The sequence below is a fragment of the Bos mutus genome, chromosome 7 (assembly GCF_027580195.1).
Source record: "Bos mutus isolate GX-2022 chromosome 7, NWIPB_WYAK_1.1, whole genome shotgun sequence".
Lineage (NCBI taxonomy): Eukaryota > Metazoa > Chordata > Mammalia > Artiodactyla > Bovidae > Bos > Bos mutus.
The window spans coordinates 67,192,456-67,216,455 of NC_091623.1; the positions used below are offsets into that span (position 1 = coordinate 67,192,456).

A 24,000-nucleotide genomic window follows, 5' to 3' on the forward strand; every position below is an offset into this window, starting at 1 on the left:
CAGCCATTTAGATTAAAAACAGACACTGAAAAAGAATTTTGCCTTAGCAAGAGTAACTAAAACCAAAAATTTTTTTTTAATTGAGATATAATTGACATATCCCATATATTAGTTTCAGTATACCACATAATGATTCAATACTTGTATATATTGCTAAATGATCACCACAATATGTCTAGTTAACATCAGTCACCATACACAGTTGATGATTTTTTTTGTGTGATGAGAATCTTATAATTATTGAATACAGTATTATTAACTATAGTCACCATGCTGTATGTACATTACATCCCCATGACTTATATCATAACTGAAAGTTTGTACCTTTTGATCTCCTTCACCCATTTCAACCACTTCCACCCCACCTGACTCTGGCAACCAGAAAACTGTTCTCTGCATCTATGAGCTTGGTTTTTTATTATTTTTTAGATTCTGCATATATATGAGATCATAGATATTTGTTTTTCTTTGATTTATATAACTTAGCATAAGGCCCTCAAGATTCATCCATAATGTCATAAATGGCAAGATTTCATTCTTTTTATGGGTGTGTGTACACACACCACATATACTATGTTTTCTTCATCCATTTACCTTATATAGACACTTGGGTTGTTTCCATATTTTGGCTACTGTAAATTATGCTGCAGTGAACATGGGGGTGAATATACCTTTTTGAGTTGGTGTTTTCATCTTCTTAATATAAATACCAAGAAGTGGTATTGTTGGATTCTATGGTAGTCCTATTTTTAAGTTTTTGAGGAACCTCCAAAACTGGTTGCATGAACTTACATTCCCAGCATCAGTACACAAGGGTTGGTTCCCTTTCCTCCAAACTCACCAGCATTTATTATTTCTCATCTTTTTGATAATAGACATTCTAACAGATATGAGGTGATATCTTATTATACTTTTGATTTACATTTTCCTGTTTAGTGACATTCAACATCTTTTCATGTGCCTATTGGCCATCTGTATGTCTTCCTTAGAAAAATGTCAATTTAGACAATAACTGTTTTGAATCCATTTTGAGTGAATTTTTGTGTATTAGAGGTGTAATTTCACTCTTTTGTATATGGCTGTCTTGTTTTCCGCTCATAATTTATTGAAGATACTGTCCTTTTCCCACTGAATATTCTTGACTCCTTTGTCATAATTGGCCATATATGTGTGAATTTATTTCTGGGCTCTCTGTTCTGTTCCATTGATCTGTGTGTCTGTTTTTATGCTGGTATCACACTATTTTGATTACTGTAGCTTTGTAATTTAATCTGAAATCAGGGGGTGTGGTGCCTCCATTTATGTTCCTCTCTCTTGGTTGCTTTGTTTGTCTATTTGGAGTCTTTTGTAGTTCCATACAAATTTTAGGATTGTTATTTTTGTGAAAAATGCTATTGGAATTTTGATAGGGATTGCATTGAATCTGTACATTGTTTTGAGTAAGGCTTAGCATCTGGAAAAAACAAAAGTGCTGGAAATACTAGTGGTCAAAGATGCTCCGTTTAATGTCTGTGATTTTGTTTTGTAACGTCAAGAAAGGTAATATCACTATTAGCAAGGACAGGGCTAAAAGAAGTGCATGAGAAGTATTACATCACTGAGCTCCTTTGTAAGAAGATCAGGTTACAGACCCCAAATGCCAGTATTAACTGTTACAGATGAGTAGAATTCTGACTTTAAAACAATGCTTGAGAGCAGAATCCACTGGGCTGTCTACAACATGTTAGTGTCCATGTTATAGGTATCCATCCATCCTTTAGATCACCAGAAACAGATAAACAAGGAAAGTATCACCCGAATTGAAATTTTAGGATACATAAATCAAAACAGCATACAACACAATTAACATATAGGTTGGAAAATTTTCAGTCTGACTCTATGAATTTATGAATTAGGGTGAGTTGTAGAAGGCAAGGAAAAAGCATTAAATAACGTGTCTGGTGGGGAATTCTCTGGCAGTCCAGTGATTAGGACTCTGTGCTTCCACTGCAGGGGGCCAGGGTTCAATCCCTGGTCGGGGAACTAAAATCCTTAAGCCTCACAGCACACCCCCCCCCCCCCCCCCCCCCCCGCCAATGTGTTTGGTAGAAAATAAATTTATGGTTACAAAGGGAAAAGGGATTGGTGAGGAATAAACTAGCAGTTTGGGATTAGCATATATAAACTACTGTATATGAAACAGATAAACAACAGGGTCCTGGTACAGGGAACTATACTCAGTCTCTTGTAATAACCTAGAGTGGAAAAGAATATGAAAAGGGTGTGTATATGTGTGTGTGTGTATATATATATATATATATATCTGAATCACTTTGCTGTACACCAGAAATAAACACAGCATTGTAAATCAGTTATACTTCGATTAAAAAAAAGAGGAGAGACAGGAATGCATTTATTGTTTGAAAAGATTGCTCTTTCTGCATCTGTATGTATGTGTACGAATAATTTTTATCTTTGAAATAAATTAGGCTTAATACATAAAAAATGTGTCAGGGATGGTTTTAAAGAACTACATAAATGAATAGCTGGGAAATGCCTTGGAGTGTTGTGTATATTTAGGAAAATATCTTCAACATTCACACAGCTTGAGAGATCAATAATCATGTCTCCTTTCCATATGTAAGACTGGTCATTTCTACTCACCTAAATAGTATGTTTTTAATCACAGATTCTCTATGTAAGTCTGTCTGAAGATAGGTTCATCTGTGTCATATTTTTATCATATGGAATTTTTCTGAGTCACTTCATTTAGTATGATACTCTCTAGTTGCATCCATGTTGTACAAATAGCATCATTTTTTGTGGCTGAGCGGTAGTCCGTCGTATATATGGACCACATCTTTATCTATTCATCTGTAGATGGATGTTTAGGTTGTTTCCATGTCTTGGCTATTGTGAGTGGTGCTGCTACGAACATAGGGGTGCATGTATCTTTTTGGATTAGAGTTTTGTCTGGATATATGCCCAGGAGTCAGATTTCTGGATCATATGGTAGCTCTAATGTTTTGAGGAATCTCCATACTGTTTTCCATAGTGACTGCACCAATCTTCATTCCCACCAACAGTGTAGGAGAGTTCTCTTATCTCCACATTATCTCCATAATGCTTACCTTTTTAATGCTATTTTCTATGCCAATTTTTGACAGTGCCATTCTACACAGTGACATAATTTAAGTGCTCTGCTACTATTCAGTAGATGTCACTAATGTTCTGCCCTTAAGGCTTCAAAGAATATTCTTGTATGTAAATCTTTGAGGAAATCTCTGATTGCTTTGGGATAAATTCCTGGATAGCCTTACTAATTTAGTGAAATAACTTTTAAAGGCTCCTCACACAGTTGCAAAATTTCTCTCCAGAGGTGGCTGACACTCTTGAATCTTTCATGGTTTTAAGTATAAAACACTGACGTAGAACTTTGATAACACCGGACTGTCAGATATGCAAACATTTTAAGAAAAAATAAATACGGTTCCTATTAAAAGAGTATATTTCTTGCCCCACAAGGCCATCAGCTTTAGAAAGATTATCACATTTAATTCTCACAATGACACTTTCCCTTGGTACTTTTATCCTCATCAAAATGGGGCAAAATCACCAAATATCTTGCTTATAGTCACATAATTCAAAAATGAGGACCCAGGAATCATGCATTGATGTTCTGATAACAAAGCTCATTTTCTTTCCCCTGTATTGTTGTAACATAAGAACTTAAATCAATTTTTTTGCAAGTGAATACTAGGGAGGAAAAAAGAATGGGTGATTTGGAAGTAGTAGAGAGGGATGAGAAGCAGTTAAAAAGCAGTTAAAAAGTCTTAGTTACAAGAATTTACAGACTGACAAAAGACAATGTTAGCAAGGTATTTAAACCAATGAGTATTTATTAAAAGCCAGGGGCGCACCAGGTACAAGTCCTGTCCACTAGGCTAACAAATACAAATGATGTAACCAATTCACTTATTAGCTTATCTGATTAAACAAAATACATTTCATAGAAATGATTATAAAATGCATTATAGATAAACAGAATATCTTTTATATTAACAAATCTTAGGGTACCTAAATAATTATTAATAAAAACCAGCCAATCCATATGGTAAATAGAAGTTAGCAAACTACCAGTTATATATTTTAGTCAGCAAAAGAGTAAAGCATGTTATCATCATGCTGATGGGTTTCACCATTAATTATAGACATCCTGTTTCAAAACAAACACAGTCCACCTACAATCTTAAAAATGCAGTATCTTCCATCCAGTATCAAATCACTATTATATTTTTTGGTTTAAAGATTAGTTTTGGTTTCAGAGTCAGTATATATTTAGTACTTTAGTCTCAAGTCTCACAGATTCTTGACTTGGGGTGGGTGAGAATTAATCCTACTAAGTATTAATGAGAGGAACAAAACAAAACATAAAATGGGATCGTTTAATCAGCTTTGCCTGATTTTCTTGCCAATACGCAGCTGAGACGTTAAGATACACACGTAACTTAAACCAGAACATAACATCAGAAAGGGAAAAAACCCCAAAACTCAAATGCTACTTGTTTGAAGCAAGTTTGTCCATGAGAGTTTTTTTTTTTGCCCTTTTGGAAAGTCATGGCAAATTCTTTAAGGGACTGTATCGAGTTTGTTGGCACATGATTTATCCCTTCCGTTGAAGGCTGGCTAAGGCGGGGATGGATACATGAGAGAAAAGGCTGATGGGTAGGACTGAAAAGGCTGGAGTGGAATATGTTTGCTGACACAGTCACAATAACCTGCCGAACCACAATCATCCAAGTGTCCGCCGGGCCCTTCTGAGACCTCCAGAGACGGGTGTTTTCTTCAGGCACCAGCGCTGAAAACTTCCTCAGAGAGTCAAGGTCAACTTTTATTGCACAGGAACCAGAATTATTCCCCATTCCCCCCTTTCCTGAGCCTGAGACCTCCAAGGGCAAGTGAGGCTGCCCGCCCGCTAGCTCCTCTGGCCAGCAGGGAGCACTCCACCAGAACACCCTGGGAGCACCTACTTGAAGGGAAGTGCGAGGTACTGCGTGGCTTGAGCTTCAGTCACCATTCTCAAGCAGCTTTTGTAAGTTGTTTTGTATCTTGAAATAATAGAGAGAAAAGCTCCTTTTAGTCCATAGAGTGGAGTATACAGTAATGGCGTATTTGCGGGGGTTCATATAATGCTTGAGATTAATCTCTTCTACCTTGAATTAAAAGCTACACATGGGTTAAATTTAGATCAGGCAAATAAATGCACTATCATGGCACAAAACTGTTGGACAGTCCACTTTAAAATGAAAAAAGACAGGGCAAAAAATGAAAGAATGGCACAAAGGTGACGATGTCAGTAGAGACTAAGAGAAATAGAACAAAAACCTTGGCAATACCAGGTGTGACCCAAGTGCACTCAGAGGCAATGGGAGACTGTCGTTGACAAAGCCCATCTGATGGTCTGAATCGGACAAACCACCATATAACATTCCCCAGAAGACAGAATTTCACAGGACACTGCCTAGCTGTGGATCTCAAGACCACAGGATAGTGTTGGGCATTGAAAATGGGTTTGGTAAATGTGTGGGTAAACGAATTTGAAAGAATCCAGAGCAGGGTGTTTTTAAGGATCAAGACTGTGAAGGGAATAGGGAACTCTGTGGAACAAGAGAAAGAGAACATAGTCTTCTTTTGCAAGAATATTCTGTGATGTCCTACTGGTATCCACAGAGTAAATGGAGAGGAGGAGGTCTAATAAGTATGTCCCAGGAACTTCATGTATGCTCACCTTAACCACACACACGTTCACACACACAGGCAGGTTTTCTATGCAAAGGAGATAAACGGGCAGTTTACAAAAGGAAATCCATATGAAGAATATATGAAATGATGTTCAACCACAATATTAATCAGGAAAATGTAAATATAAACCATGAGATCTGACTTCACACTCGGTCTAGGATGTGGGAGGGGGCCAGAATGGCTTAAGATGGTGTCTACATTAGAGAATCTGAGGAGACATTTGAAGATAATTAGTGAACAAAGTCTTGTGCAAGTAAAAAAAAGAGGAAGGAGTTAAAATATTTTTCAATTTCCCACAGGAATGACTGAAAGGGCAGTGATGCCATGAACAGAAATGGGTAAGATATAAGCAGGCAGATCAGGAGGCTGAGACATGACCAGTCCCTGCGGGAGAATAAAAGAGAGTTGCTGGTGTTGAGTAGAAACAGCCGAGACGTGGCTCCTACCTCCCCATGGCTGCTCCACCTCCGCCATGCACTGCTAGGTCATCACCAGCCTGCCTGGGGAGGGCGGGGCTGGGGGGTACAGCCTGAGTAACAAGCACACGGGTGTGCCCTGGTGACTTTTTATGCCAAGATTCCTATGAGCAATGAGTGCAACTTATGATTATTTATAAGGTCAACACATGCATTTTGACCCTAAATCCCCTCTTTCCGCTTCTGCTTTGGGACACAGGTTTATGTTGGCACCCTAGCCGAGTGGCTGGGTTCTGCGCAAGACGTGGCCAGCTGTCTCTCCTGCTTTCCTGTCCCTCATTACAGAAAGTGTTGTCCCTGCCAGGATCCACAGGAGAATGGAAGAAATGCACAAGAGGGTGGCTGGGTTCTGCATGCTTCCCAGTCCAAAGAACATCACCATGTGCCAGCATGAACAAAAGAGAAAATTATCACTCCATTCTCCAGGTCAGCATGGAAGTCAAACATGTCTAAAGTGAAAGTCACTCAGTCATGTCCAACTCTTTGTGATATAGTCCATGGAATTCTCCAGGCCAGAATTTGGAGTGGGTAGCTTTTCCCTTGTCCAGGGGATCTTCCCAACCCAGGGATCAAACCCAGGTCTTCTGCATTGCAGGCAGATTCTCAACCAGCTGAGCCACAGGGGAAGCCCAAGAATACTGGAGTGGGTAGCCTATCCCTTCTCCAGCAGATCTTCCCGACCCAGGAATTGAACTGGGGTCTCCTGCATTGCAGGCAGATTCTTTACTAACTGAGCTATCAGGGAAGCTCTAAACATGTCTAAGCATTTCATCAAAGAAATTTTATCTTCAATTCTAGCAACTAATGTTTTAGAAAGGAAAACAGTTCTGGTTGCTACTCCATACCTTCTCTAGCTTGATTATGGATCAAAAAGAGAGAATGTCTGAGTCTGCCCACTGATACAGTGATTCAGTGGGAATTATCTGTCATGCCTTGGTTTAGAATAGAAACCTGTGGACTCCTTTGCTCTCCATACTTAAGTGGTTAAGTGCTAGATACCATTTGGTATCACAGGACAAACTTAATTTGACTCATTTGTGTTTTATGTTTCTTCCCAAGTAAGCATAACTGTACTATTATGGAAATCCACCAAATACCAAGCATTTGTGGCAGCAATTAGAATTGAATAATTCACTAAACCTTTCCTGAGATAAGGATCAAAACAAAGCATCAGATGGGAAGGAATAGACATGCTGAAAGAAGAGAGAAGAAATGTTAACAAGGTTTAACTTCAGGATATTTCTGGCTCCCACCATCTTCTCCTGTTTGCCTCACTCTTCAGTGACCTTATCCCCATGTCAGGTATCACTTATCCTTGGGGCCTAGGACAAGAGAATAATTTCTAACCAAGGAGGAAAACCACAAAATCTACTATTAATAATAAGGAAAATGAGCTGAAACCTATTTCTTTGTGGAAAATCCCCTGGCGAGGTTTAGTCATTTCAATGGCTTGTTGCACACCCATGTGTGTGTAACCCCTGCCCTACGGTGGTAGGGGGCCTATAGTACCAACATAAACCTGTGTCCCAAAGCAGAAGCAGAAAAGAGGATTCTGGGTCAAAATGCATGGATTGACATTATAAATAGTCGTAAGTTGCACACATTGCTCACAGGAATCTTAGCATAAAAACTGTCACCAAGCAGTAAGACCAATCTAGATAGCATATTAAAAAGCAGAGACATTACTTTGCCAACAAAGGTCCGTCTAGTTAAGGCTATGGTTTTTCCAGTGGTCATGTATGGATGTGAGAGTTGGATGGTGAAGAAAGCTGAGCGCTGAACAATTGATGCTTTTGAACTGTGGTGTTGGAGAAGACTCTTGAGAATCCCTTGGACTGCAAGGAGATCCAACCAGTCCATCCTAAAGGAAATCAGTCCTGAATATTCATTGGAAGGACTGATGTTGAAGCTGAAACTCCAATACTTTGGCCACCTGATACGAAGAGCTGACTCATTTGAAAAGACCCTGATGCTGGGAAAGATTGAGGGTGAGAGGAGAAGGGGATGACAGAGGATGAGATGGTTGGATGGCATCACTGACTCAATGGACATGAGTTTGAGTAAGTTCTGGGAGTTGGTGATGGACAGGGAAGCCTGGCATGCTGCTGTCCATGGGGTTGCAAAGCGTCAGACATGACTGAGCGACTGAACTGATTGACTGAGGCAGTAAGTATAGTGACTGCCCCAACACAGGAAAGAAAGCACTCACCTTTTCTAATCTCATTATGTTAGCTGTAAGCTCTTGGCACAAGGCCTCCACATTTAACTGTACTTGTGACCCCAGGCCAGATGGTGCTGTCTGTCTGTAAGAACCAAGAGAAAAATTACTGTGGGCAGGAATGGCAAAGAAACAAGTGGAATGAACACATTTTAAATTTATCTGAACAGAAAACTAGGTTATAATAGAAGACAGTGTGCATTTAACCTGCTAACATCAGAAAGGCCCTGCAGTAATCTACAACTCCAGACTAGATGTTTAGGAGACTAATTCTACAAAGATCAGCTGGAAATCTCTTAAGCTATTTTTGTCTAAGTGGCTGTGTTGTACCTCGGCTTCCAAACAAGAATCAATTATTCTCAAGCATGTGGTTTCTTAGACTCCTTTTATTAACCGCTGATACTTCCTCTCTGTCCATGATGGCATGCATTTTTAAGGACTATTGCTTTTCTCAGTCATATTAGTACTGTTTATGGGAGAAGCAATCATTTACACTAGAACTTTCATGTTTGAGCTTCCCTGGTGGTTCAAACGGTAAAGAATCTGCCTGCAATGCAACAGACCCAGGTTCAATCCCTGGGTCAGGAAGATCCCCTGGAGACGGGAATGGCAACCCACTCCAGTGTTCTTGCCTGAAGAATTCCATGGACAGAGGAGCCTGTCTTTAATCAAATTTCTGTTGATGTATGTGACTTCTGTATTTCCTTCCTTGAGACCTGCCATATAAATGTTAATTGCCCTTGTCTAGTAATATAACTGATTATTCACTATTTACCACTCGAGTGTTAAAGGCATGGGCTCTTACTCTGGGGTCCACTGGGGTCCTATACCAGCTAAAACTGTAGGACATTTAGAGATATGTATACATTTTCCTGGAGAGCTGCTCAAAAACCATTGATCAGATTTTCATGTTAAGGTCAAGCACCATGGTTTGTATTTTCTCTGTTTCTTGGTTGTAATTTAATTTTAGCTGTAAAGTTGTTTTTTTTTTTTTAAGTATAGTTGCTTTACAGAATTTTGTTTTTTGTCAAACCTCAGCATGAATCAGCCATAGGTACACATATATCCTCCTCCCTCCCATCTCCCTCCCCATCCACTCTAGGTTGATACAGAGCCCCTGTTTGAGTTTCCTGAGCCATACAGCAAATTCCTGTTGCCTACCTATTTACATATGGTAATGTAAGTTTCCACGTTACTCTTTCCATACATCTCACCCTCTCCACCCCTCTCCCCATGTCCATCAGTCTGTTCTCTGTGTCTGTTTCTCTATTGCTGCCCTGTAAATAAATTTTTCAGTACCATTTTTCTAGATTCCATATATATGTGTAGAATATGATATTTATCTTTCTCTTTCTGACTTACTTCTCTGTATAACAGGCTCTAGGTTCATCCACCTCATTAGAACTGACTCAAATGTGTTCTTTTTTATGGCTGAGTAATATTCCATTGTGTATAGGTACCACAATTCTTTATCCATTCATCTGTCCATGGACATCTAGGTTGCTTCCATGTTCTAGCTGTTGTAAACAGTGTTGCGATGAACAATGGGATACATGTGTCATTTTCAATTTTGGTTTCCTCAGGGTATATGCCTAGGAGTGGGATTGCTGGGTCACAACTTAGCTGCTACTGCTAAGTTGCTTCAGTCGTGTCCAACTCTGTGCGACCCCATAGACGACAGCCCACCAGGCTCCCCTGTCCCTGGGATTCTCCAGGCAAGAACCTTGGAGTGGATTGCCATTTCTTTCTCCAATGCATGAAAGTGAAAAGTGAAAGTGAAGTCGCTCAGTCGTGTCCAACTCCTAGCAGCCCCATGGACTGCAGCCCACCAGGCTCCTCCGTCCATGGGATTTTCCAGGCAAGAGGACTGGAGTGGGGCGCCAGTGCCTTCTCCGTCTTCCATAGGGGCTGTATCAATTTACATTCCCACCAACAGTGAAAGAGCGTCCCCTCTTCTCCAGCATTTATTGTTTGCAGACTTTTTGGTGATGGCCATTCTGACTGCTGTGAGGTGATAGCTCATTGTAGTTTTGATCTGCACTTCTCTAATAATGTGTGATGTTGAGCATCTTTTCATGTGCTTGTTATAAGCTGTGAAGTTTTTAGATGGCACTAATTGGTCTAATTTATTTTACATAGGATCCATTTTTGAGCCATAGATACTTGGTAACTTATTGATGATTATCTAAATGTTAAGAAAGCAAACATGTTTTTCATTGAGCAGAGGTGAAACAGTTTTTTCTTTAACCTTGATCCATAGTATCAAAGTCTTATATCCCAGAAAGGAAACTGAGTTTAAATCTTAAAAAATATACGTATTATTTATTTATTTGGCTGTACTGGGTCTTAGTTGCAGCATGTGGGATCTAGTTCCTTGACTAGGGACTGAATCCGGTCCCCTGCATTGGAGTGTGAGGGCTAGCCACTGGACCACCGGGGAAGTACCTGGTGAAATCTTTTGGTTTCTAAACGAGGGATATGAGACTCAAGGTACTGATTTATCCACATGAAATTCTGTTAGTCCACAGGCTGTGAACCCACTAACAAAGCTAGTACAATGTATATATTAAAAAAAAATGGTTCTGTACCAATGAAAGCAGATTACAAGTGTGGGTTTAGCTACCTGGGCAGCATGGATGGATGACCCTGGATAAAGTAAGATACAGAGGAAATTCAGGTTCTGTTAAATTACTCTATTAACAGACTTTCCCATCATAGATGTTCCCTGACCTCATGTCATATGTGACCTCTATGAGTTTCCTTTTAAATGATTGTTTTTCAGACTGTTACCTCCTCTTGGGTTGACTAAATAGTAGAATAAATATTCCATTTGACTTTCATTAATAGAATTTCCCCCTCATTGTCACCAAGTTAATTAAATGATAACAGGACAGGAGGTACATTTCCCTAATAAAATCACTTATATCATTTATAGTGAACTAATACTAATAGTTTACAGTAATGTAGAGTCACCTTCTAGCTCTAGGTGTATCATTAACATTCTGAACAACATGGGAGAGAGTAAGGGCAGGGTATAAATCTGTCCCAAACCATTCATTAGACTTCTTATTATTGCTTCAAATGTATGTTCATGGTACAAAAATAACCTGTGTAACAGCATACACATAAGCCATAGAACAAAACTTTTAGGTAACTGTTACGAGTGTCAAGAAAGGCCCCAGAATGATATAGCATAATAGTTCTTAAAGTGTAGACCCCAGACCAGCACCAGAAGCTTGGAGAATGGGCCCTGCAGTCTATTTTAATAAGCTGTCCAGATGATTCTGATACACAATGAAAATATACTGACTCCCTTCTCAGTTATTCCTTACATGCAAGGAACCACTGGTAGACTAAGTTTCTATGGTCATATAGACCTGAATCCTGATTCTGTTATTTCTTTTTTTACAAACTATTTCTCTGAGTCTCAGTTTTCTCATCTGTAAAGGAGGGAATAACACCTATCTTATAGGGTTACTTCCCTAGTGGCTCAGACGGTAAAGCGTCTGTCTATAATGTGGGAGACCCGGGTTCGATCTCTGGGTTGGGAAGATTCCCTGGAGAAGGAAATGGCAATCCACTCCAGTACTATTGCCTGAAAAATCCCATGGACAGAGGAGCCTGGTAGGCTATAGTCCATGGCGTCACACAGATAATACTATTTAGAAGCACTTTTTCAGCTAGATGGATATGTCTGGGTTTGTCACAGGGATTAAAGGAACAAGACTACAGACCTCACAGAGTAAATTTCTCCCAGCATATATCTGAACCACAACCCCTCAGGATCAGAAACTGGATTTGGGCTTCCCTGGTGGCTCAGATGGTAAAGCGTCTGCCTGCAATGTGGAGACCTGGGTTCGATCCCTGGGTCAGGAAGATCCCCTGGAGAAGGAAATGGCAACCCACTCCAGTACTCTTGCCTGGAAAATTCCATGGACAGAGGAGCCTTGTAAGCTATAGTCCACAGGGTCGCAAAGAGTCTGGCAAAACTAAGTGACGTCACTTCACTTCTTACAGGGTTATGGTGAAGATATAATGAGAGAACATTGTTGGTGTGTGAAAGTATCTATTTCAACAGTTTCTCTAGCACATGATACATACTCTATAAAGAAATATCTCTACTTTTAAAACTTTAGCTAGCAGTATGCTTTTATTTTACTTTTTAGGGAATGTGTCAAAATCCTCATGTAAATGGGTTTATAGGAAAGACTGCTATGTCAATAGATTTAATTCAGTTCAGTTCAGTCGCTCAGTCGTGTCCGACTCTTTGCAACCCCATGAATCACAGCACGCCAGGCCTCCCTGTCCATCACCAACTCCTGGAGTTCACCCAGACTCATGTCCATCGAGTCAGTGATGCCATCCAGCCATCTCATCCTCTGTCATCCCCTTCTCCTCCTGCCCCCAATCCCTCCCAGCATCAGAGTCTTTTCCAATGAGTCAACTCTTCGCATGAGGTGGCCAAAGTACTGGAGTTTCAGCTTTAGCATCATTCCTTCCAAAGAAATCCCAGGGCGGATCTCCTTTAGAATGGACTGGTTGGATCTCCTTGCAGTCCAAGGGACTCTCAAGAGTCTTCTACAACACCACAGTTCAGAAGCATCAATTCGTCGGTGCTCAGCCTTCTTCACAGTCCAACTCTCACATCCATACATGACCACAGGAAAAACCATAGCCTTGACTAGATGGACCTTTGTTGGCAAAGTAATGTCTCTGCTTTTGAATATGCTATCTAGGTTGGACATAACTTTCCTTCCAAGGAGTAAGCGTCTTTTAATTTCATGGCTGCATTCACCATCTGAAGTGATTTTGGAACCCAAAAAAATAAAGTCTGACACTGTTTCCACTGTTTCCCCATCTATTTCCCATGAAGTGATGGGACCGGATGCCATGATCTTCATTTTCTGAATGTTGAGCTTTAAGCCAACTTTTTCACTCTCACTTTCACTTTCATCAAGAGGCTTTTTAGTTCCTCTTCACTTTCTGCCATAAGGGTGGTAATTAGTTGGGGCCTATTAAAAATACTGTGGTAGAAAATCTTTACAGACACATTCAGTGAATTACTGGTCACATGGATCTTTATAGTGGTCAAGAGTTTTATAAATAAGTGAGTTCCTATAAAGAGCTATAAATGATGAAATGTGCTGAGTTACTTGAATTGCTTCTTTTATATGAATGACTTGACTCACTGCCATTTTACAAAGATAAACTTGAATATTTTAATAAATGGGCCAAGGTCACAACGGAGCTTAGGATAAGAGAACATGATAATGTAAAATTAGGCTTGTTTCTTGCCTTCTTGTTGGCAACACTATAGCAAGTCAAAAACATGCAGAGTCAGGTCATTCATTTTTTTCTCCAGGGTCCACCTACCTCTTTATTTTCTACATGTACACTTAGCAAAATGTCTCACACAGAATGTATCCTCAATTAATGCTTGCCAGAAGGATGCCATGCTCAGGTCAAACATTATACCAATGTGAAAAGCAAGCAGAAGACAGCACTGGAGGAACTGTCTTACTCAGTCTGATGGGTGTCCACAATGGAGGTTAGTGACCCCAGCTGCTCCTCCAGAGTATTAATTCTGTATCTCATGTAGAAGGTCGAGATGATCAGTGCACAGACACTGGAAAGGGATAAAAGAGAAATCATCAATTGGTTAATGGCCAGGGCCTGATTGATGTTCCTAAAGAAGAAATGTAAACTCTGTACATTTGAGGCAAGGAATTTACCCAAACTAACTTGACTACAGAGACTTTAAAAAGGTCATTTTTTTTTTTAACAGACTGATGCTTGCAGCATACTTTAGAACTAGGATATTAAATTCTCTAGTCCCTCAATTTACAAATAATGGCCATTTAGGAGTCTTACTCAAAGCCAGCCAATGTAGATTGTCAAGCTGGGGCTCCTCCTCCCGCCAGGTACTGTCGGAAGTCCTGGCCAGGGAGTGTCTGGGTCTTGAGGTCTTGTGACTCACAAATTCCCTGCTTTATCTGAAAACCAAACTGGGCACATCCTCCTCGGTTGTGAGCAACAGCTTCGAACTGGGTCAGGCTATTTTCAGAAGAACAACTGGTTACAGAGAGGAAGCTGAGGGGGGATTTAAAAAAAAGTCAATGCCTAAGTTTTTATTGAAGGGGATTAGTTGATTTACAGTGTTGTGTTAATTACTGCTGTACAGCAAAGTGATTGTTATACATATATTTATATTTTTAGAAAGTCTTTAATACTATTTTTTAATATTCTTTTAAAATATTTTCCATTTTTTCAACATTCTTTTGTATTATCCTGTGGTTTATTATAGGATATTGAATATAGTTCTCTGTCCTATACAGTAGGACTTTGTTGTTTCTCCTATACAATTATATTTTATAACTGTATATAATTTGCATCTGCTAACCCCAACCTCCCACTTTATCCCCCCACCCTCTCTCTCTTAGAAACTACCAGTCTGTTCTCTGTGTTCATGCTGCTGCTGCTGCTGCTAAGTCGGTTCAGTTTCGTCCGACTCTGTAAGACCCCTATAGACAGCAGCCCACCAGGCTCCACCATCCCTGGGATTCTCCAGGCAAGAACACTGGAGTGGGGTGCCATTTCCTTCTCAATGCATGAGAGTGAAAAGTGAAAGTGAAGTTGCTCAGTCATGTCTGACCCTGTGCGGCCCCATGGACTGCAGCCCACCAGGCTCCTCCGCCCATGGGATTTTCTAGGCAAGAGGACTGGAGTGTGGTGCCATCGCCTTCTCCCTGTGTCCATGAGTCTGTTTCTATTTCACAGATAGGTTGATTTGTGTCATATTTTAGACTCTGCATTTAAATGATATCAAAATGATATTTGTCTTTCTGACTTACTTAGTATATAATCTCTAGTTACATCCATGTTACTGCAAATTTCATTCTTTTTTATGGCTATTATTCCATTGTGTGTGTATACACCATATCTTTTTACATTCATCTGCTGATGGACATTTAGGTTGCTTCCATGTCTTGGCTACTATGAATAGTGCTACTAAGAACATCGGCGTGCATGTGTCTTTTTGAATTATAGTTTCGTCTGGAGATTTGCCCACGAATGGGATTGCTGGATCACATGGTAGTTCTATTTTTAGTTTTCTGAGGAAACTCCATACTGTATTCCACAGTGGTTGCACCAGTTTACATTCCCACCAACAGTGTAGCAGGGTTCCCTTTCTCTACACTCTCCAGCATTTCTGAGCTTTTTAACAATGGCCATCCTGACTGCTGTGAGGTGGTACCTCACTGTAGTTTTGCATTGCAATTTTCTAATAATTAGCAGTGCTGAACACCTTTTCATGTGCCTCTTGGCCATATGCAGCTGTTCTTTGGAGAACTATCTATTTAGGTCTTCTGCCTATTTACCAATTGTGTTGTGGTTTTTTTTGTTGTTGTTGGGTTGGATGGACTGTTTGTGTATTTTGGAAATTAAGCCCTTCTTGTTCACATCATTTGCAAATACTTTTGCCAATCTGTGGGTTTTAATTTTGTTTACAGTTTCCTTTGCTGTGGAAAAGCTTGTAAAATTTTGACTAGGTCCCATTTGTTTATTTTTGTTATTATTTCTATTGCCTTGGGAGACTGAGCTAAGAAAACATTGCTAAGGATGTTTTGCCCATGTTTTATTCTAGGAGTTTTATGGTGTTATGTCTTATGTTTAAGTCTTTAAGCTATTTTGAGTTTAGTTTTGTGTATGGTGAGATGGTGTGTTCTAACTTCATTGATTTACTTGTAGCTGTCCAATTTTAAGGGGATGACATTTTAAAGTTGTTTTGGTTTCTAACCGGAGGACATTGGATAGATGAAAAAATAAACAAGAACAAAGATGCATCATATTTCAGGCAACAATTTCTCTACTAAGAGTATCTACTCAGAACTTAGTCCTGGATCTGGCATATTTTGCTCTTTTTCTTCCCTTCTCCGCTATTTATTTAAATAAAAAGGGATGAATATGAAAACATGACCTAAGTTTAAGAAAAAAATATTGAAGTGGGAGATGAAAATTGCCCCCCGAAAGATCTGGGTCATATTAGAGACATTAGACATTCATGGCTCTTGACAACGTGAAGAGATTTTTCCTTTAGTGAAATGAATCATTTTCTTAAGTCATTAACAGTAAAATATAAGTCTTAAGTCATTCACAATAAATACATTTACTTACACAATTGCATAGAATATAAGAATATGGTGGAGAGTTGGACATTTCTCAGACTTTACTCTGGGTATGATTCCAGTGGTTTCTGACTGACCTGCTGAATGGAAAACAAAATACATGTTTTAAAGTGATAACATATCTCCTTCATGCAGCAGTATCCTTATAGGGAAGAAGTACTTGAGAGACAGAATTATTTCCAGGCAATTGGAATCAGAGAAAATACTACCTAAAGCCTTCCAGTTTTCATTTCAATCAGTAGTTACAATTCCTTCCCACATGTTTCATTCAGTATATATTTGTTGAGAGCCTTCTCTGTGCCAAGCCTTGGGATAGAGTGAGTGACTGGTGAACAATAGAGACCCCAGCCTTGATCTCCTACCGGGACAACTGGTGACCAGTTATGATAATAATCAGTAAATAATAATTAAGTAATTTAGTTTTATGGGTAATTTTTGAATCATAGTCTCAATGTATTCAGAATGATGAAAGGTCCTCTACAGAAGCTATTCATCCTTGCATCCCTTACAGTAAAGCACAGAACTGGGTACTGTCTGTTGAGTGAATAAATGAACTAATATGCAAAGACCTACAGCAGGAAGAGAGGAGAGGGAACAGGAAAGGCAGTCATAAAGTGAAACATGAGGACCTTTTAAAGTTACAAGCAGATGCCCCCACTACCCACCTGGCATCATAATCCATTCCTTACCATGCCCAGGGAGACTCTTGGCTTTTCCCTCAGGTACTCTGTTCACAAGGGGATCTGCCCGAGTTGGTTTTGCTTCTCCCTTGGAGACATTCAGAACTGTCTGGGATTCTGTCACGTGGAAATCTACCAAGATGAAACAGGGCTGGGTAAGTTTTCCCTCCAGTGCGTTGACACACGTAGGATCAACCACAAAGCAAATCAATCCCTGAATATACACATAATGGTCAGGAATATAAATGGATCTTCTCACAAGCTGGTTGAGTGGTTTGGGGATGAAATTCAATGTTTAAGCAAATAAGAAATAAAATGATACAAAGGCAGTTTGTCCTTATCCCACTGACTCATGGGGATCATTCGGCTATAATAATTAATAATATTATAAAGAAGAGGTAAGAAAATATTGCATGTTTCTGTCTTTCGACCACTCCAATATTATGTCTATTTGAGAGATGATTTCCCCCCCCAACCCCGACACCACACAGCTTGTGGGATTTTAGTTCCCCAACCAGGGATTGAACCTGGGCCCTCTGCAGTGAAACCGTGGAGCCTTAACCACTGGACCATCAGGGCATTCTCAAAGAGACATTTGTTACATGCATTTAAACAGAAATGGGTTTTTACCACACAGGCAATTCGTTTCCCTTGAACTTTCAAACTACCCTTTGTTTAGAGTCCCATTTTAACTGTAAGCTCAGAAGATGTGTTGTTTATTGGTTGGTTTTGTTTTTGGTTGAGGTAAGGATGTTTTGTGGAGAATTACGTTTCAGTAAAGATACAAAAATCTCCCAGACCTCGAGAGTTCTCCGATTCAGGGGTCTGAGATCCAGAACTACTGTATCCTTCCATGTCTTGCCTTCTTCGGCGCACCACTCCATCCAGATCTGAGAATTCATCATTGAAATCCTGAAGGGAAATAATGAAATGCAAAGAGGCCCATTATCCTTTATTCAACATGTAGGCCTTTCACTTAGGCCTGACCTATAAAATACAAATAAGGAAGGATTACCCCATCCTACTGGGTTTCCTCAACAGATCAGAGTATCTGATTGCTGATTTTCTGGGCAGTCAGAACTCTGTTAACACACAGTGGCCAACTTGTTTGAAACAACAAATGTCTAGGGAAAAAACTGGAATGCTAATGGCAGAAAAGCTTCCGGGTAAAGCTGGAGAAGTCTCATTTGCATTTTGTAATGAGAAAAAGTGACTGAAATACATATATATAACAAAAAAGTTGCCAGAAAGTTCTAAATGTATGTTCTAAATGCAGAGTCCTTTGGAACGCAAGGAGATCAAACCAGTCAATCCTTAAGGAAATCAACCCTGAACATTCATTGGAAGGACGGATGCTGAAGCTTCAATATTCTGGTCACCTGATATGAAGAGCTGACTCAACGGGAAAGACCCTGATGCTGGGAAAGAGGTGGGTGACAGAGGATGAGATGATTGCATGGCATCACTGATACAATGGACATGAGTTTGAACAAATTCCTGGAGATGGTGAAGGACAGGGAAGCCTGGTGTGCTGCAGTCTCTGGGATCACAAGAGTCAGATGTGACTTAGTGACTGAACAACAACAAATGCAGAGAAAGGTTTTTTCAAATTATAGTTTTAACAGAGGTATTGGAAACAGAAAAGGGAAAATGGCTTAAGCAAACTGGACACTGAAGGGAGAGTTTTAGCTTTTTTCTTCCCTCAAACAAATCAAAACAGGGTCAGTAACATACTTCTAAATGACAGAAGGGTTATACAGGAGTGTGGAGTTGGGAAAAAGTGGGATGTTTTTGCTGTGTACCCTACTTGTTCCCCAAAGTGCTGAAGAAATGAAGAGACAAGAGGCGTCACTAAAATGTGCGGTGAAAGTACAATTAAGCGATTAGGCAAAGGTACAGTTAGGCGAGCTTTTCACAATTTATTTAGCGACCAAGTGAAGAAAAGGAAACATGGCCTGTAAGCAAATAACCAACATTTCACCTTCAATTAGCTGTCTCTTGATCATTTCAACAGCCATTGCAACTTCATGCAAGAGTTTATGGGGGAAGGAAAATTAAACAATTCAAATCTCCTCAATTTAATAAGTATTAATGGAATGCCTACCATAGATCAGGCAGTATGCAAAGCTCCATACCTATGATTTCATGACTGCATTTAATTTTCACAGCCATGTAAGGAGCTTGGCATTTTACCAGATGAAGAAACTGAGTCAGAGTAATTAAAGAGCTTGCCTGATGGCATAGCTCAGCTGGGTGGAACTGAGATTTGAAACCAGGTTTGATGGATTCCAAATCATAAGTGTTTTATCCTATTTCTCACTGTTTTTTTAAGGTAGATTTTTTTTTTAATTGAGATAAAATTCACCGATTTAAGTATACAATGTAGTGGTTTTCAGAATAATTAGATTATTGTACAACCATCACCCCTGTCTTATTTCTTGATATGCCCATCTCCCCACCAAAAGAAACTCTTTATCCATCATCAGTCACTCCAGTTTCTGCCTCCTTTCGTCCCCTGGTGACCACCAATGCATTTTCTGTCCCTATGGATTCATCTATTCTGAACATTTCATATAAATGAATCATACAATATGTGGCCTTTTGTGTCTGCCTTCTTCCCCTTAGCATAATGTGTTCAAGATTTATCCATGCTGTATTATGTATTGATAGTTCTTCCTTTTAGGTCAAATAATATTTCACTATATAGATATATTACATTTTATTTATCCATGTATCAGCTGATGGGTATTGGGGTTGCTTCTACTTTTGGGCTGTGATGTATAATGCAGCTATGAACATTCTGGTTTAAGTTCTTGTGGGAACATGTTTTCAATCCCAGTACTTTTTAACAGCTCTGAAAAAAAAATAAAGATGTGTAGATGCTGAAACTCTGGACTCATCCCACTTCACCAAAGGTATTAAAACATTTAACAATCATCAATTCGGGAATAACCATTTGAACAACATGGCTGGGACTTCTTGGTCTTATATTATACCATCTCAGGTATAAATCTTATACAAATTGGGGGGAGCTATTTCCCATTAGAGATTTACGCTATAGTCAAAACGTCTAAGGGAATCAAAGAATCTCTCTGCCTTTCACTTGGGCATTACAGCTTTCTTCTTCCACAGTTATTTCTGGGTATCCCTCATCATCTACTAAGCTGTAAAATCTTTGAAGGCAAGAACTAGTTTTGATTTTTCCTGGTGTCTTTATGGCTATACTATGCTAGCATGGTGCCTTGAACGCAGAAGACGTTCAATGATTTGTGGGACTGAATCATGCCCTCCCCAAATAAATTGGTGAATCCCTCTAAACAACACTGATAAATACATCAAGATTTGATGAATACCTTTGTGGGCCTGTAACTGGCCAAGTCAGCCAACTAACCTGTTTCTTTTCTTTTGCAGGATGGCTCTTCAATTACCTGAATAAGTTTATGACTTCCTATGGTCCTCTCTTCTTCAGGACAGAAATGCCCTCTTCAACTCTGCCTCAGACACCATGGTCCTACGTTCCTCCCACACCCTGGTCATGGTGTAAGGAGCAGAGCCACTGTGGGACCTTCTTGCACTGTGATCATTATGTAGGCAACTCACCAGAGGCAGAGATGAAGGGCGGTCTGCCCGGAAACTGTTTTCAAGAGAAGATGGACTGGGACCACTGCCAATACCTGTATTCTGAAATTATTGAAACAAAATTATTTTTACAAAATGGAAAAACCAGATCAACTCCCAAACTAAGAAATACAGAAGAGAGAGAGCAGCTGAGGCTCAGAGATGTCATACTCACTTCTAAGTGTCCACACACAGATTTCAGTAGTTTGTAAGTTGAATCTCTGGAGAGTAAGGAGACAAATATGTACTGAAAAACAAAATAATAATTATTAACAGATACTGCTTGACTAGATAAGAGTTAAAAATTTTTTCTATCCATATTTTTTCAAACAATGTAGCCTATATTCTATATAGAGTCTATACTCTCCTTCCTCTCACCCACACATAGAGTTTTTATTCCATTCCTGGAATAAAGTGGATATGTTCTCCCACAATAGCAACAAAACTCTCAAACCGAACTTAAATAATAGAGAAATGTATAGCAAAAGGAAAGCTCTGATACCCTAACCTTGGTGCCCCAGACAAGCTTGGACAGAAAGGGACCTGAATAGTAAAGAAAGGCCCGTGGTGTTTTTGCCAAGTCCTCTTTTAAGTCTCTCTCCCGCCCCTCCCCACCTCCTTTTGAGAAGGTATTTAACAGTTCCCAAGGGTCTGCTGTCTCTGCTCTGACCTAGATTTCCATTGAAAATTTCCCAGCCGCTCTAACAGGCTCATTTTTTTTCAAGCCACTTCCAGATTCTTTCTTGCACAAATATGGAGATTTCCTAGTGGACGCTTATAAGTAAGTTATGAGAAAGAAGTAAAGTCAGAGCTAGACAAGTCATGTGGAGACAAATAACATAAGGAAAAATGATTTTACCATCAACCACATGTTAACAATAAAAAGGCTCACTCTTTTTCCATCTGTTCGAGTCACACAGTCTTTTCACACTTGCTTTCCAAAGTTTGTGACTACCCTCTCTTGCTCACCCATGAGAGAACTTGATATACTTTCCAAGCAAATACTGTATTCCAAAGTAGTTAACATGATGGGTTCTGGCGGTAGGTGGACCGAGTTGCAAATTTTGGCTCCTTTACTTACCAAGTGGGTGACACTGGGCAAATTGCTTACTTAATGCCTCTTAGTTTCTGTTTTCTTAACAGTCCCTACCCTCATAGTATGGCAGTGTGGAATAAACGTGTACATACAAGGAAAGTATCTTGTGTTTGTCTGGCAAGAAGTATCTGATGCTTGCTAGCCATTAGTATTAAAAAAAAAAAATTCTCACAATAGGTATCAGCATATTTCCTAACTCATCAGAATAGCTTATTTTAATCTTCCCTTCTCTTTCCTTCCCTCTTTAAGTTATTTAGTAGGGTTAGAAATTAGCTTTTATGCTTTCAGAAAAACAATAGGGAAAAGATTTAAAAAAAAAATTCAAGTGAAAAATGAGTAACCAAACCATTCCACTGCCTCTCTCTTGCCAAGATGAAAGAAACATTGCTCTCCATGCAAATATTTCAGGTTGTCCATGCCTGGGGTAGCCCAAGGCCAATGACAACTCCAGAACTTCTGTATCAAAGAAGCAGAGAGGGAAGCAGAGAGGGCCTAGACTGGGCCTGAAGCTGCACCCGAATAGCAGACCCCACTTTAATGTTTTCAGGTTGGCTCTGGAGGCACCAATGGAGTTACAGGGAGACTGGCCACCCCCACCCCAGGGACTTCTCCTATCACCCTGCCTCACCCTGTAAGGAAGGCAGTGGTAGTGTTTTAAATAATAATAAAGAAATGAAATATATCCCTTTAGCTTGACCTGACCTGATAGATGTTAGGGAAAGGGAAGTTGGGAAAGAATTTTAATTTTTTGGACCTTGGTCAAGCAAGTATAATGAAGTCAGCAGGAAATTCAAAATAGGCAATGATTAGAATAAATCACCTTGTCAGGGGAAACCACACTATACAAATGTCTGAAACTGTGATTTTAAAAATTAGTCTTCTAGAGTAACTCCCAATTCATGGTATTTATGGTTCAGGGTCTTGGTACTTTGCAAGAGGCCTCTAAGGCAATGAAACCCAGACAAGGACAAAGCAGGGTGCCCACGCGTACTCACCCTGTCTGTGACTGTCGCTATAATCAGGGCATTTGGCACCAAGAGGGCAGTTTTGGTTTTCTTTATCAAGGTTACTGAGAAAGCTGGAATCGAGATCTGAAACAGAATCACTGAGTTAACATGGGTTCAGGCTTCACAGAGCAGCATTCCAAATCTTCATGTTAAAGGAAAAAGAAAAGATAAAACCAACAGCCAGCTCTTCAGTCTCCATGAAGAAAAGGGAATCTTAAAGAGTGGTATGGGTGTGTCACCGAGGTCTCAACCTGGTGTTTGCAAAGCAGGAGGATAAGTGTGGATCACTGAGTCTGTTGAAGGGTTTGGTGGGAAACCTTTATCTTTAGACATGGGAACAGAATGCAAAATGTACAGTCATTTTAAAGGTGATCCTAAGACCCTAAAGAAGTTACGTGCTTGTGGTTACCCACTCTGAGCTCATCTCCAACCACCCTGCTCTCCTCTGTCCTTAGGGGAAGAGGCTGAAAGCACTGGGGTAGCAGATCCATTTGGGGACAGGAATCCTGGTACCTGAATTCTCAGTTCTGTTACTATCTACATGACCGATCCAACCTCGTAAGCTGTCCTTTCTTGGCCTTAGTTCCCTGATTTATAGGGACAGTCTTAACCTACTTCCCAGGATTTTCTGTGGATTAAATGAGATAACAGATGGAAAATACCTAGCACTCAATAAAAATATCATTCATCTGTCTCTTAAAAAAGAGGATGGGTGAAATAAAAGAACTCTTAAGTTCTTTTCTGATTCAAACAATAAGGTAATGACAATTACAGCAGCTACCATTATCAATACCTATTCACTAGATGATAATTTCATTTAATTATGACATTCCTATAATATAGATATAAAGAGATAAGGATGTTTGTTTAGAGAGGTATATGACTTTCACCAGGGCTTTCCTGGTGGCTCAGATTGTAAAGAATCTGCCTGCAATGCA

At 39.7% G+C, this 24,000-nt stretch overlaps 1 protein-coding gene and 1 long non-coding RNA gene across 6 annotated transcripts in view; one reads left to right on the forward strand and one right to left on the reverse strand.

Moving 5' to 3' along the window:
• Nucleotides 1–2,074: 2,074 nt before the first annotated feature.
• Nucleotides 2,075–24,000, reverse strand: part of GRAMD2B (GRAM domain containing 2B) — an 84,949-nt gene continuing 63,023 nt past the window's right edge. Inside the window, exons 6-15 of one of the 5 annotated variants that reach the window (XM_070374063.1) lie at nt 23,051–23,146; nt 21,135–21,206; nt 20,942–21,022; nt 18,142–18,253; nt 17,327–17,473; nt 16,651–16,741; nt 13,997–14,101; nt 8,467–8,560; nt 5,010–5,087; nt 2,075–4,844 (exon numbers count right to left, since the gene is read on the reverse strand). In XM_070374063.1, the coding sequence (XP_070230164.1) occupies nt 5,046–5,087; nt 8,467–8,560; nt 13,997–14,101; nt 16,651–16,741; nt 17,327–17,473; nt 18,142–18,253; nt 20,942–21,022; nt 21,135–21,206; nt 23,051–23,146 (840 nt within the window). In that variant the 3' untranslated portion in view covers nt 2,075–4,844; nt 5,010–5,045. The other 4 variants (XM_005887395.3, XM_070374062.1, XM_005887396.3 and 1 more) reach the window with 4 other exon arrangements.
• On the forward strand, nt 17,381–20,935 carry LOC138988527 (uncharacterized). Its single transcript, XR_011464797.1, has 3 exons — nt 17,381–17,496; nt 18,618–18,770; nt 20,753–20,935. It is a non-coding gene; the product is annotated as an uncharacterized lncRNA (long non-coding RNA).